At 32.1% G+C, this 14,210-nt stretch overlaps 1 protein-coding gene across 1 annotated transcript; it reads left to right on the top strand.

Moving 5' to 3' along the window:
- Positions 1–593: 593 nt before the first annotated feature.
- Positions 594–11,337, top strand: LOC116776204 (3-hydroxy-3-methylglutaryl-coenzyme A reductase). Its single transcript, XM_032669332.2, has 2 exons — positions 594–826; positions 8,209–11,337. Exon 2 carries the CDS (start codon positions 8,237–8,239, stop codon positions 10,739–10,741), a length of 2,505 nt encoding a protein of 834 aa, XP_032525223.1. The 5' UTR covers positions 594–826; positions 8,209–8,236; the 3' UTR covers positions 10,742–11,337.
- The last annotated feature ends 2,873 nt before the right edge of the window (positions 11,338–14,210 follow it).

The following is a 14,210-nucleotide window of genomic DNA, read 5'->3' as shown; positions in this document are numbered from 1 at the left end:
TTCTGCTTTCCATACATTCTGTGTGGAAGATTGTGGGACTGTTTCGTGTCTTTGTGCTCTGGTACGAACCAATGTCTGGTGTACTGGATGATGATTCAATGGATCGTGTGTAAACTAACTAAACTAACGACCCCTGACGCTATAATATTCCCCTACTATTTCTATATGTTCTGCCAAGTTATACTTCTGACACTATTCTTCGTTTTGATTTGGATATGGTTCGGGAAAAGTTTAATGATACCATATTTTGAAGCGATATATCTGGCTATGACAGGCAAATATGACATATCATCGTCCAATGCGTCCAGACTATCATTCAGGAGATACTGTTTTAGGAAAAGTGAAATATTCGAAACCAACTTGGAAAATTCCGCTGGCAATTCTTTCGTGTATCAAAACAATTTGTATATATTCTTGGTCGATTTAATTATACACAACATTATTAATTATTCGTTATTTTCTTTCTAGAGTACATATCTTAATGATATATAGAAAATATAAAACTATATTATTGTAGTTTTCTAAACAGCTTTATGCTAGTACGACTTGAGTAGAATATAGCGGCTTTTGGTAATTGGTTTAACTTGTTCAGTCATAAGCAACCAAGCATACGACGCGTCGACCGCCAGTTGGGTTGAATAGTCTGTGACTACAGACGTCAGACGTCGAAAATGTCTAGAAGTGTGTCAAAGCAATTTCATTTTGCAATTTACGAAATCTAAAGCGGCAGTCCGCTCGCGAAATTATTAGGTCGCGTTCGGGTATTGTGCGTTTAATAGAATAAATATTTTTTATATAAAAAAAAATATATCACATTCATCTATTGGTAAGTGTTCAATTTCCTATTTTCTCAAAAGTGAAATTGTCACGTAACACTGGCGGTACATGTATAGGCTTAAGAACATTGTTTGAATATATAAAACAAAATACGGGCTTTTTTTTTTAACTTGTAGGACCATAAATCACGATGCATTTTGCGCGATTGTATTATACTATATTTTCTAACATGGACATCGCGTGTATATAACCAGTCTCTGTAATGTTTATATCGGATCCCCGTTATCATGGTGCGGAGTGAAAAAAAAGTGAAATTCTGATTTATGTAGCAACTATGTCACTTTCTCTGACCCTGATATTTGAAGCTCTTGACCAGACCATTTTTATATCCTAACTTATAGTATGTAAAAATATACAATAAAACAAATAATAGGTTATTTATTTAAAAGCATTAACGTGTTTTTGTTATTTCTGGTAACAAAAACACTATTTTATTTAAACAATTAAAATAATCACTTATTTTAACAGCACTTCACAATATCCCGCTTAGATTTGAGCGTGTCAAGAAATCTGTGAATAGCTATATTTACAAAAGTAAATATCATTAACTATAAGAAATATTTTAAACTATGTAGTTTTTGTTAGCTGAAACCAAATACAATTATTATATTCTCTATGAATGAAATTTATCAAAAAATTGTGAAATAAAAATCCAGCCAGGTTAAATCATCAGTACCAATTTTATGTTGAAATTTTAGAGCAAAAATAACTATCTTGTGCATAAGCAGGCTTATAACTTAACTACACTTTACCATTAAAAAATACATAACTGGTCCGTACTTACCCTTTCTTTGTGTATTTACAAAGTAATATTGTTGGAATGAAATAAAATTATTTTTATATATATATATAATAGGATTTATTTAATTTTTTATCAATGAGATGCAGTATAATAAGCATGATGCATAAAAATTAAAAATGTTGCAATACTCTAAGAGATATCAAATTAAATTATAAATTTAGATTTCTTTTATTTATAATATCAATTATTGAAAATAGTATATTTACTTATTGTCTATTTATAGATGAAAATGTATATATTAAAAAAAAATTAAAGTAGATATTAATATGATATAATTATAAAAATAAATAATGTATCAACATAACTATTAAACCTGATTAATGAAAATAAAAATCTCACAAAAATATTACAAAAGATTACTTCATGATAGTGGTTTTAAAAAATAGTGACTCATTTGACAAACTATTCTTCAGTATACCCGAATGATTAATGTCATATCATTTGGATGTAGCCAATAATATTTGGTGAAGGTCCGATAAAAGTGTTTCTACTTATGCATTTTTATTACAAAATCTATAATTAATACATACATACACAAGATGCATTATGAAGACAGAGTTATATACTTAATATGTTTATCTTACCGAACATTTTATCCTGTATTTTCAACAAAAGCCAACCTTGAATTTCAAATTTTCATTCACAACAATCCAACAGACACTGTTTATAGAGCGTGACGTAAACTATTATTATTCCATATGCGTACCGTTCAAGTGATACCCATCGGTTAAAAAATTTAAATCAGTCTCACTAGAATTGTTTTCTATAGTATTACAATTTATATATATAATTTAAAGTCATTATATCCTTGGAGCGTGTTTATAAATGTGTTGTGACAGAAGATTTCCCGCCAGTTTTTGACATATCATTTCGATTTTTTTTTTTGTTATCGATATCATAAAGTTATTTTATCTGTATTTGGCAAACATCACATGTAACTATTATTTGTATAATTTTATTGCTATTTAAACATGATTATATGAATATATTTGAGAAAATCTGTAAGTCTGAAGTTCAGTAATTTTACTTTTATTACCAACGATGAAATTTCAATATTTTTATTTGTTGAGCACCAAAACATTACCTATTTTTAACTCCCGCGTAAAAAGAGATATGTTCGAAGTTAGATGTCGATGTTTGTGTATGTATTTGTTGTGTCAAATCTCAAATGGATCGACCGTTTTTGATGCGATTTCCATTTCAAAGCCTATTGGTGCTCTGAGCTACGTTTGTTTAATATTGATCCCGCAGTGTGAGAGTGTCAATCTTTTCCCAAAAATGCGTAAGTCATTTTTGTTTTATAATGACTCGATTAAGTATCTCACGTACCAGTACCAAAATTAAATTAAAATAGGGTTTCTGAATTTAACAAATTTCGTTATAATGATATTTATTTCTTGTTAAAAAAAATCAAAGAGCAAGAATTATGAACACCGCTCTGTTTATTCTGATCAACGATAATACATTTTTATCTGAGTGAGATTTCTTTATGAAGGAAACAAGAAGTTTTGTGTCTGACGCCTATCGTCTTGAATGCAAGTGAATTTTAAAACATCAAAACCTGTATGAACTTTCTTTTGACCTTGGAGAGTTATTTCAACGAGCCGACGATCGCTTCCATGAATTTATATATATATGATACGATTCTGGTATTTTAAGAAACATGATTGTATACAAATAAAAAACATGTACGAAACAAAATCGTTTATATTTTTCTATCGATTAAAAATTATCGATTTAATATTTTATAATAACAGCTATGACAGGACGCAGTGGCCTAAATATGAAAAAAAAAAATCTGTGTTGTAAAATTATGTTTATTAAAAAAAATAGACTTGTAATTATTATCATTCCATAATAATTTTGAATCTCACACAAATATGAAGATGAAGGAAATATGACAATTTATAAAAATCATGAATTAAATAAGAATAATATGAGCCGTAATTTATACGTTTATAGCGCTCGGATATGAAAAAAAATATTATATAAATATGAAAAAAATATGAAAAATTAAAATTTTTATTAAAATATATAAAAAAAATTAAAATGATTAAATATGAAAAAAAAAATACCGAATCAGTCATTATGATTTTTGACGTTTCGTAAAATGATTGCTTGTAATGAATGGATGGCCCACGATAAAGAGTTTTGTCGAGAAGCCAGAAGATGTCGGCCAAGTATTCGTGTTGTGCTAAATGTTATATCATAGCCAATAAGCTAAGATCTAGAGTCTGGACCTAATGGTATTCGATGGGTTTGACGTGAGAGCAAAATTAAATACATATATAAATTATTCAGTTCATTAATATGACCTATAAACAACTTGCCTTTCCCAAAGGCGGGGTTTGTTTACGTTTTGATAATTTTCTCATTTCTATATGATTTCAGTTTTTAGTATCCCGGCCAAATAGCTTACTTAAAATAAAAAATATATAATGTTCTCAAACCTACGACAGAAATTATTAAAAAAATTATTGAAAATACATCGTAAATTATATCACAAAATAAAACTTTAATGTTTGATGTAGATTTTGAAGGTAGATGGTGTAAAGGTACTTTAAAAACACCCATAATTATATTCCATACGGAATTCACATTATTTATAAGAACTATTCGAGGTCTTCTGATCTAAATAAGACACAACAAGACAGGTCTCAAAGCTGCATGTTTCATAATGATTTAATTTATATACCCATATTCGACACTCCATAAAATCAAAAGCTTGAGAGTCAAAGGACAACAATAGTATTCATAGTAAATGTGGCTAGGATTACGTAAAATTTTTCGGACACAAAATTTTGGAATATCACAATGTAAATATATTTTTAATTAATTAATTCACAGGTCATAGAAAAATATATCGCCACTTTTAGTAACTGAACAAAAATGCTTTATATCGTTGATCGATTTAGTATGTCCGATATCAACTGATTAATTTGTAAATGTATATAAGTTTTTTTATTTTCAAAATCAAATTTAAACTTTTTTTTTTAATTTTTCCCTATTCGTCCGTTTTCCGAACAAGAAAAATCGCTCGATGACGTACAACTCAACAACCTGTTCTTAGACGAGTCGGAATTTGACACACAAACCTACACATATTTCAATTGAGGCCGACAAAAACCTATTTTATTCAGAACTCATTCATCATACGAGTTCGTTAACCTTATTTTATTTAATACTAGTTTTTTTCGCAGCTTTACCCTTCTTTCCTTTATTTGATATCTTAGACACTTGGACTGGATGACAATGTGGTTCAGTGTTTATCTCAAATAATGAGAAAATTAAAATGTTATATATATTTGTCTACTTGTATCATCTATTAAGCTGATCGTTTTATATGAAATGCTACATATTGTATACACAGAACATATATCAGAATAATATATTTTACAATATATGTGTACGTCTCTTTATGCCGTCTAAATTCTGAATCGGGAGAACCGGTTTCGATGAGACTTTCACTACCAGATAGAAGATCTAACAAGGAGGGAATTAGGACTTATTTTAGAAGTTTCACCAATCAAAAAATATTATTCAGTGATGGCACAAATATTTCGATTTTTTTTATTTTTTATTTTGTTGAGAACTAAATATTACTTTTCTCGTGTAATCGGTTTAACTCCAGACAGTTTTATAAAAACGGCAAATCGAAGCTATTTACATAAGTAAGGCTTAACTTTTCTTATTGCGAATAACGAAAATGCAAATACAGATAATAAAATAATACGCAATCGCGACCTGGGCCTTGAAAAGTATTATTATATGTTTTCTTTATATATGAGATGCATTTATAATAACCGTTAATTACAATTAAAAAAAAAACATAATTGTACTTAAAAAATAAAAGCAAAATAAAAAACAAGGTAGTCAGTAGACTGTCTTTTCTATGCATGTAACAGTATTCTTGCATCATTTCTAGTCTCCGTACATTCTACTATTAATTTGTACACGTAATTCTTTCCACTAGCGCTCATTGACGTTAGTGACGAGCTATTTATTGTACGAGTGTGTATAGTATTTTCACGAATTTTCATCCGATAAACTACACACGGACAGTTTCACGTTTATCGTTCATAAACATATTTTATATATAATATTATATACGAACATTTATGAATACAGAACGCATACTATACAGTTAAGTACGAAACTCCGGTACAAGTACAAACAAGGATAAAACGAAAGAATACATTTAATTAGTATATCATTTAAGCAAAACCATAACTTATTTTTAGAATCTTCTCTCATTATGCTTTAAAATATGTCCAAAATAGGATATATTGTACAAACAAATAATTTAAATAAGATATTACAATACAAGCAACATGTCCCACGTTGAGATGATCGTCTGAGCGAGATAAATCTTTGTATTATCGGGGCATCTGGAATTTAAGAGATTTTGTCACACGACTGCCCTTTTCATGTAACTTCTTTGAATTAAAACATAGATTATATATTTAAAAAAAAAACATTCTTTATGTTTGTTAAACAGACATAAATGTTTTAAAATATTTAACCGTCTATCAGCTTTATGTTATAAAACCTGGTGACGGATTGGCGTCTTAATAATAGGGTTTTATGGGAAATGATAGTTTTATAACATTAAAGACTTTAACCCCCACAACGTATGTAATAATGACCGTAACAGGAACGTGTCAAACAAAAAAAACTCTAGTATTGAAGTGTATAAGACTATGTCCACTAGACTGTTCCTTCAGCGATCAGTGCCGTCACGTGGCATGCATGAGGACATTTAGACGTTGGCGACACGCTCCCTTCATTACCAATACATGTCGTAATAAATCCTTCTAGTGGATATAAAAGAGTGTGTACTGTTTCATGCCGGTCCTAACACGTTCCTAACACGGTCATAGTTACATACGTTGTGCTGGGTAGAGGCCAAACGAGACTCGTATGATGAAAAAAAAAAAAAACAAAATGCTTAAGATCCCTCACCTCTCAATAAAAGATGTTCAAACCAAGGCTATTTACCTTTCCAATACAAGTTCTACAGATGATTATAAAGATAAATATTTCTTAGAAACAATTAAAATTAACTGAAAAAATTCTCAAATAAAAAATTATCACCGGTTACATATACGAAATATTTTTTCGATACATAATACATGTGTATTATATAACTCTTAATATATTATGTTCGTTAGTACATAACTCACAGAGCCCAGTTACAGGTGTGTGGAAACTGAGTCAGGGTCGAGCGAACTCACTAACTAATTAAACTAAAGGGTTTGCGTATTTGATTCAATGTTCAGTACGGAATTCTACTATAGACGAAAAGATTTAGAAGACTTTAGTCTTAGTACAAGTTTGCTTTACACTACATACGAAGCGTTTCCCCGTTTCCGTTTCATCACATACGTTAATACTAATGACTTAAGATTTATACTAGTCAAGTCGAAATAGAAATTAGGTATAGCTATCTATTAAACAAATCTAGTTTTTGAAAAACTAAGAGAACCTTCACACATTACGATAATTGTATAATGAGAAAAATGATTGGCGCTATAAAACACTAAACGGTCGAGAAACGTAAATTAATAGTAAATAACAATAGTTAAATAATAATTGAAATAAAATATTTCCTCATGTAGTAATATAACATATTATATTATTCTATTTTACGGATTTTTTATAGACATGTTACGGCATTCCCTTCATTAAATATGACCTAATATTACGGGACGACAATTAAAATGATGTTTTTTATAATAATTTTGACAGAACTAAACATAAGTCCATAGTGAAACCGAAAATTGCCTATGAATCAGCAAGGAACTGTCAAATAATCAAACGTCAGCTGTCAAGAAAAAATACTTTTTATTTAAAAATCACGTTAAATTAAAAAAAAATCTCAAACATTTGAGACGAAATACATATGTGTATTGATATTACACTTAATATTGTAATAAAAGTCTAAAATCACTAAATATTCAAAGAAATGTCAGTAAGTAACTTAAGTAACTATGCGGGTAGTGAGATTTTTACACAAATAGTATGAAAAATTACATTAGTCTTGGTATGTTAATGACCTTATCCCTCAGCTGATGTTAACTTGACAAATAACCTTTTAGCCTAGATTTCACGTCAAAAATATAAGAGTTATATAAAGTATAACTATTAAACAAAAAAAAAATAGGCTTACTCGTATAAAACAAGAAAATATTCCAACTGTATTCACGTGATTAAATTTGTATATGTGTGTTTATTTCTGTCATCTAAATGTTGTTCGACCTCTGCCCTAAGATTGTTTTGAAAATATCACCCGCTGTAATGTAACGATTCTACATGTAGAGAATGTAGTAATTTACTAAATAAATAAAAAAATATATATATGCTTTTGAGATACTATAAATATTCTATCAACTAATGCCCAAGAAATAAATAAAGAAGACTAATAATATAAAAAATACCTACATACTTGTTAAGCCCTATATGTAAACAGTATTAAACGAGATTGGTTTTTAAGTAAATTGATTTTAAATGATGTTTGAATATCTAAAACAGTAACCCATTTGTATTAATTTGTTTATCATTGTCCACAGACACAGGCTGCAAAGCGGCACAGTATCTATGATGAAGGTCTGGGGAGCGCACGGGGAGTTCTGTGCGAAACATCAATGGGAGGTCATAGTGGCGACCCTCGCCCTCCTCGCCTGTGCTGCGAGTGTCGAGAGACACGGCACAGGCGTCAGATCTGAACACTGTGCGGGCTGGGCTAGAGCGTGTCCAGGGTTAGAGGCGGAGTATCAAGCGGCCGACGCTGTTATCATGACCTTCGTCCGCTGCGCCGCCTTACTCTACGCCTATTACCAAGTGTCGAATCTTCAGAAAATTGCTTCGAAATATCTTCTAATAATTGCTGGCGTGTTCTCAACATTCGCCAGTTTCATATTCACGTCGGCATTGGCTAGTTTGTTTTGGAGCGAGCTGGCGAGTATTAAGGATGCGCCGTTTCTGTTCCTATTGGTTGCTGATGTGGCTAGAGGGGCCAGGATGGCTAAGGCTGGATGGAGCGCAGGAGAGGATCAGGGGAAGAGGGTCGGCAAAGCGCTTTCATTGCTGGGACCGACGGCGACTTTAGACACACTTCTAGCAGTTCTTCTAGTCGGTGTCGGTGGACTATCTGGTGTTCCAAGATTGGAGCACATGTGCACGTTTGCTTGTCTGGCTCTGTTAGTCGACTACTCCGTGTTCGTTACTTTTTACCCGGCCTGCTTATCGCTCGTGTCGGATTTCGCATCCGGCAGGAAAGAAATGAGACCGGATAGTCCGTTTGCTGAAAGTGATCTGAAACCTAACCCGGTGGTGCAGAGGGTCAAGATGATCATGGCTGCTGGTTTGTTGTGTGTACATCTGACGAGCAGGTTGCCGTGGGCGAAGGAGAACGGGATGATAGAAGGTTCCTTGTCAAAAGATTTCAAGTCGACATCCGATGAGAATGTTTTATTCAATTCGTACGTCAAATGGTTCTCAGTGAGCGCCGATTATATCGTCATCGCCACGTTGTTGTGCGCTCTCATTATAAAATTCATCTTCTTCGAGGAGCAAAGGAACTGGGTCATCGATATGAATGATCTAACGGTGAAGGAAGTCACTAATAAATATGACAAGCCTAAATTCATTGTTGGCGAGGAATTTAAAGCGGAGATATGTACTCAAACCGATGACCTGTTGAATTGGGAGGAGACCGAATGGCCAGTGCTCTCCCCGAGCTCATCAGCCGCTAAACTTAACGCGAAAAAACGCCCAATGGCCGAATGTTTGGAAATATACCGTTCAGAGGGTGTCTGTACATCGCTTAGTGACGATGAAGTCGTAATGCTTGTGGAACAATCGCATATACCGTTGCATAGATTAGAGAATGTCCTCAACGACCCATTGCGCGGTGTCAGGCTACGCAGGAGAGTCATATCGGCGAGATTCGAAACGGAATCTGCCGTGAAGAAGCTGCCTTATCTCAACTACGACTATAGCAAAGTACTAAATGCGTGTTGCGAAAACGTGATTGGATATGTTGGTATTCCAGTAGGTTATGCTGGTCCCTTGGTCGTTGATGGCAAAGCTTATATGATCCCCATGGCGACCACTGAAGGGGCTTTGGTAGCATCCACGAATAGAGGCGCTAAGGCAATTGGAACCAGAGGAGTTACCAGTGTGGTTGAAGATGTGGGCATGACAAGAGCTCCAGCCGTGAAGTTACCTAATGTAGTGCGAGCTCACGAGTGCCGTCAGTGGCTCGACAATAAAGATAATTACGCTATTATCAAAACGGCTTTCGATTCAACATCTAGATTCGCGCGACTCCAGGAAGTGCACGTTGGAGTCGACGGCGCCATTTTATATTTGCGATTTAGAGCCACCACTGGCGACGCCATGGGAATGAACATGGTGTCTAAGGGTGCCGAAAACGCTCTCAAGCTACTCAAGAACTACTTCCCGGACATGGAAGTTATAAGTTTATCTGGCAATTACTGTTCTGATAAAAAAGCGGCTTCAATCAACTGGGTCAAAGGTAGAGGCAAACGTGTAATATGCGAGACGACAATATCGGCTACAAATTTGAAGAATATTTTCAAAACTGACGCCAAAACTATGACAAGGTGCAACAAAATAAAGAATTTGTCCGGATCGGCGTTGGCTGGTTCGATAGGAGGCAACAACGCTCACGCTGCTAACATGGTCACCGCTATCTTCATAGCGACCGGCCAAGATCCAGCTCAGAATGTGACGAGCAGCAACTGCTCCACCAGCATGGAGGTTTGTGGGGAGAACAACGAGGATCTGTATGTGACATGCACCATGCCTTCGTTGGAGGTAGGAACTGTTGGCGGCGGCACGGTTCTGACTGGTCAGGGTGCCTGCCTCGAGATCCTCGGCGTCAAAGGAGCGGCTGAACGACCGGCCGAGAATTCAGCCAGACTGGCTTCCCTAATCTGCGCCACCGTCCTGGCCGGCGAGCTCAGCCTTATGGCCGCTTTAGTCAACTCGGACTTAGTGAAATCTCACATGCGGCACAACAGATCCACTATCAACGTACAGAACGCGTCCAACGAACTGAAAGTACCCACATTATAACGACGGTACTTAGATATTAAGGAAGAAATTCAAGACGCTATATAACCAAATGCTAAAGAAGGGTCGTTGGCTTCTACTTCAGTGTGGATGGTGTTGTATGATAACGAGATGAATGTTGACAGACTCCGAGTTTTCAATCTTCATGTTCGTGTAATTGTTATGGTTCTGGACTCATGTGACTTTAAAAATATTTCACTTTTGTTTCATAACAAAGTCAAATCAACTTAATTTTGTACTAAAACGATAAAATGTTATATAATTTATTTTGCATATGTAAAGGCAATGCTGATGGTATATTTTTTTGAAATATACGTATTTATTTATTATTATTTTTATTGTCTTTGTATGTAAAACATGTAGTATTACATATTATGAATTAATATTATTGATGTTCTGTTGATAAAAACATATGCAATTATATCTCAGTGTCGCTTGGTGTTGTCATCGAATAGATTGTGTAATTATAATGTGCACGACGCCATCTTTAAAAAGTAAGAAATTAGTAGCTAAAAGAATAACAATGTTTGAATTCCTTAGATTGGCTGGGGTTCGGAAACGAGTAAATTTAAGTTATTAAATATAGATATAATTAAACAGATTTGTTTGCTGTTATTTTTTTAACCACATTCTTAATACGTAACAAAATTCTTTGCTCCGATGTTTGTTAAAGGCGAGGCGCTATTTCAACATGCCCTTTAAACATCGTAAATGTTGATGCATAAACTAAAAATATAATCCACTACTCCACTTAGTTATATTCGTGTTATAAAATAAATTCTTTATAGATATTATTTATTTCTATTCTTTAATTATTTAAAAGTTTTATGTATATAATAAAAAATAATTACGTTGGTACTTAATAATTATTATAATTTTATTATTGACGAATCGAATATATATATTTTTAATAAAAGCCTATATTACATCTATTATGAAAAAATCTATAAGAGTTCTATCAAATTATTTTAAAAGTTAAAAGTTTAAGTTATATACTACAGATATTTTAAAAAACCCAAACGTCGTGTTTTCAAAATATCTTTTAAGAATCATCGTTAAGCAACGAATGGCGAAATACAACCTCGCCGCGATGACTTTTAGAAAGAAACCGAATTCAGTTTGTCCACAATAGTTAAATCATTCGAACAGATTCAAGGTTACTTCTGTTGATTGTATACATATTTGCAAAATTCTCACCTCACAATGACCACAAGGTAGCACTATTAAGTAATTTCGCCGAATACAACGCCATGTGAAATAAATGTATTAATTATTGTATAAACATCAGGCGTGACACACGTATAGAAAAAAATATAAATTTTCGTGACATCAGACAGAATCTGTTGCAGAAACGGTCACATGATAATAAAATCATATCTTTTCATCACTGAGTAATTATTTTAAAAATAAAACCGTTTTACTTAGTAATATTAAGGATAACACTATTTCTGGCAAACAATGTCTGGGTATTTCTAAGGAACGAGTGACTTATAATCAAACAATTTAAATTTAGAACGTGACGCAATTCACAGCTTATTTGGAATACAGATCAGTCGATGCGCATGCGTGAACATATTCCTTACCGATTGATAATCAATCAGGAATGGAACAGGAAAATTTATAACAATAAATAAAAGCTTGTCCTGATATAATATTGTTGTAGCTATAATAATTTTATTATTTCAAGGAATCTATGTCGTATATTCAATATACAGAAATTCAACACTTCCTTATCCGGAAACAAAAAAAGAGTATTAAAGAGCAGATTATATTGTTAAAGAACAGATTATATTAGATATATTGTATATTTATATTATATTTAAAATGTAGGCATTTGTCTATTTTTCGTAATACTCCAAGTTTAATTCATTTTCTATTCAAATTTTCTGTTTCAAAACAAATTGACCAATACAACATCCGCAGTATGTTCTAACTAATATAAGTCGTTACCGTATCTTGACTAGCTCAATAAATTTCTCTATCGTTTTTTTTACGTCACATGATATTTTTAAGATCATAAAATACTTACATATAAGAAAAATGGGAAAGAGTTAAGAGACATCAGATTGTATCTACAGATATACACTACTTCACCTTATACAATTATCACGTAATATAAGTTTATCAAGAAGATATCTTGCTATTATGCAGTGCATTTTTATTTACACTACATATATATAAAATTTATTCAATTGTAATATATATATTACAAAATTTCTTGTATTTCATTATTATTGAAGCATATGGAATTATCAATAGTATATATTATTTAGATTTTACAAAGTGAAAGTGTATTGTATAATTTTGATAACTAGTTACGCGTCGCGTTGCGTAACTCTTTATTGTTAGTTTGATATCTGTATAAGGTTAGGGACATTGTTGGCGAATGAAGGAACCCTGAACATTAATTTTAGATATAAATATAATTTTATAGAAAAACATTATATAAGCAGATGAAAATTATTTATTTTATTTAAGAATAAATTGGTAATCAAATTGTTTACGCGACCGTCTTCCATTATAATAATCCGTATAAATGTTCATGTTTATGGTAAAATAATAATATTAAGTAGTTTATGATAAATAAAATTTATTTTATAATAAATTTTTTAATCTGCTTCCTCAATAAACAATATGTCGGAGGAATATTTTTTTAATAGGATTAATATTTTATAGCGACACAAAATTATGTTTATTTAACAAAGGATTCTGCTTATTTAAAATGGAATTAAAAAAAAATAAATTGAAAAAAATACGTTATGGTCAACGTATCCTTACGTCACATGTCGTAAATTTAATATTTTTAAAACCATTAGGTGTTGTAATAAAGAATTGTTTAGTTTTCTAAATTTTGTATTTGTATTTCTAGAATATTATTTAATTACGTTTGAATGACTATTTTTTCCTTCATCACCAAACAGCTGTTACAAGTGGCGCCATCCACGCCGATACTGAAATCCTAAGGGATATTTTTAACCGATTATAAGTAACTAAAAATTAACTTGTATGGATAATATTGTGGGAACCTGATACTTATTTGGAGTTATATAGGAAAGATTGATATATGAATCTAAGTTAATTTTGTGATGGCAACATTTGAGTATCAACTTGTATTTGAGAGCTTTACATCTTAGTAACAGCAGCTACCACGCGTACTCGTTTAATTTTTAAACCAAATTTAGTTTTATTAAGTTTCAATAATAAAAGTATATTTTGGTTTTGTAAAAATCTTATTTCCTGATAACTAATATATAATATGCACATAATTTACAATGTACTATTAAAATGATATATTGTTTTTATTTCCATTATGTTCAAATTTAACCAATCAATATTAGTGCTTAGTTTCTGTAACAATTTTCACCGATATATTCTTAACAAACACTTGTGTGTGTGTGCGTGTGTGTGTGTGTGTGTGTGTGTGTGTGTGTGTGTGTGTGTGTGTGTGTGTGTGTGTGTGTGTATAATAAAA

Source organism: Danaus plexippus, chromosome 28 (genome assembly GCF_018135715.1).
Source record: "Danaus plexippus chromosome 28, MEX_DaPlex, whole genome shotgun sequence".
NCBI classification, from domain to species: domain Eukaryota; kingdom Metazoa; phylum Arthropoda; class Insecta; order Lepidoptera; family Nymphalidae; genus Danaus; species Danaus plexippus.
This window is presented reverse-complemented; position numbering and strand designations above follow the sequence as displayed.

Bases quoted from the DNA above. Each gene is read 5' to 3' on its own strand.
- LOC116776204 (XM_032669332.2), top strand. From the start codon at position 8,237: ATGATGAAGGTCTGGGGAGCGCACGGGGAGTTCTGTGCGAAACATCAA.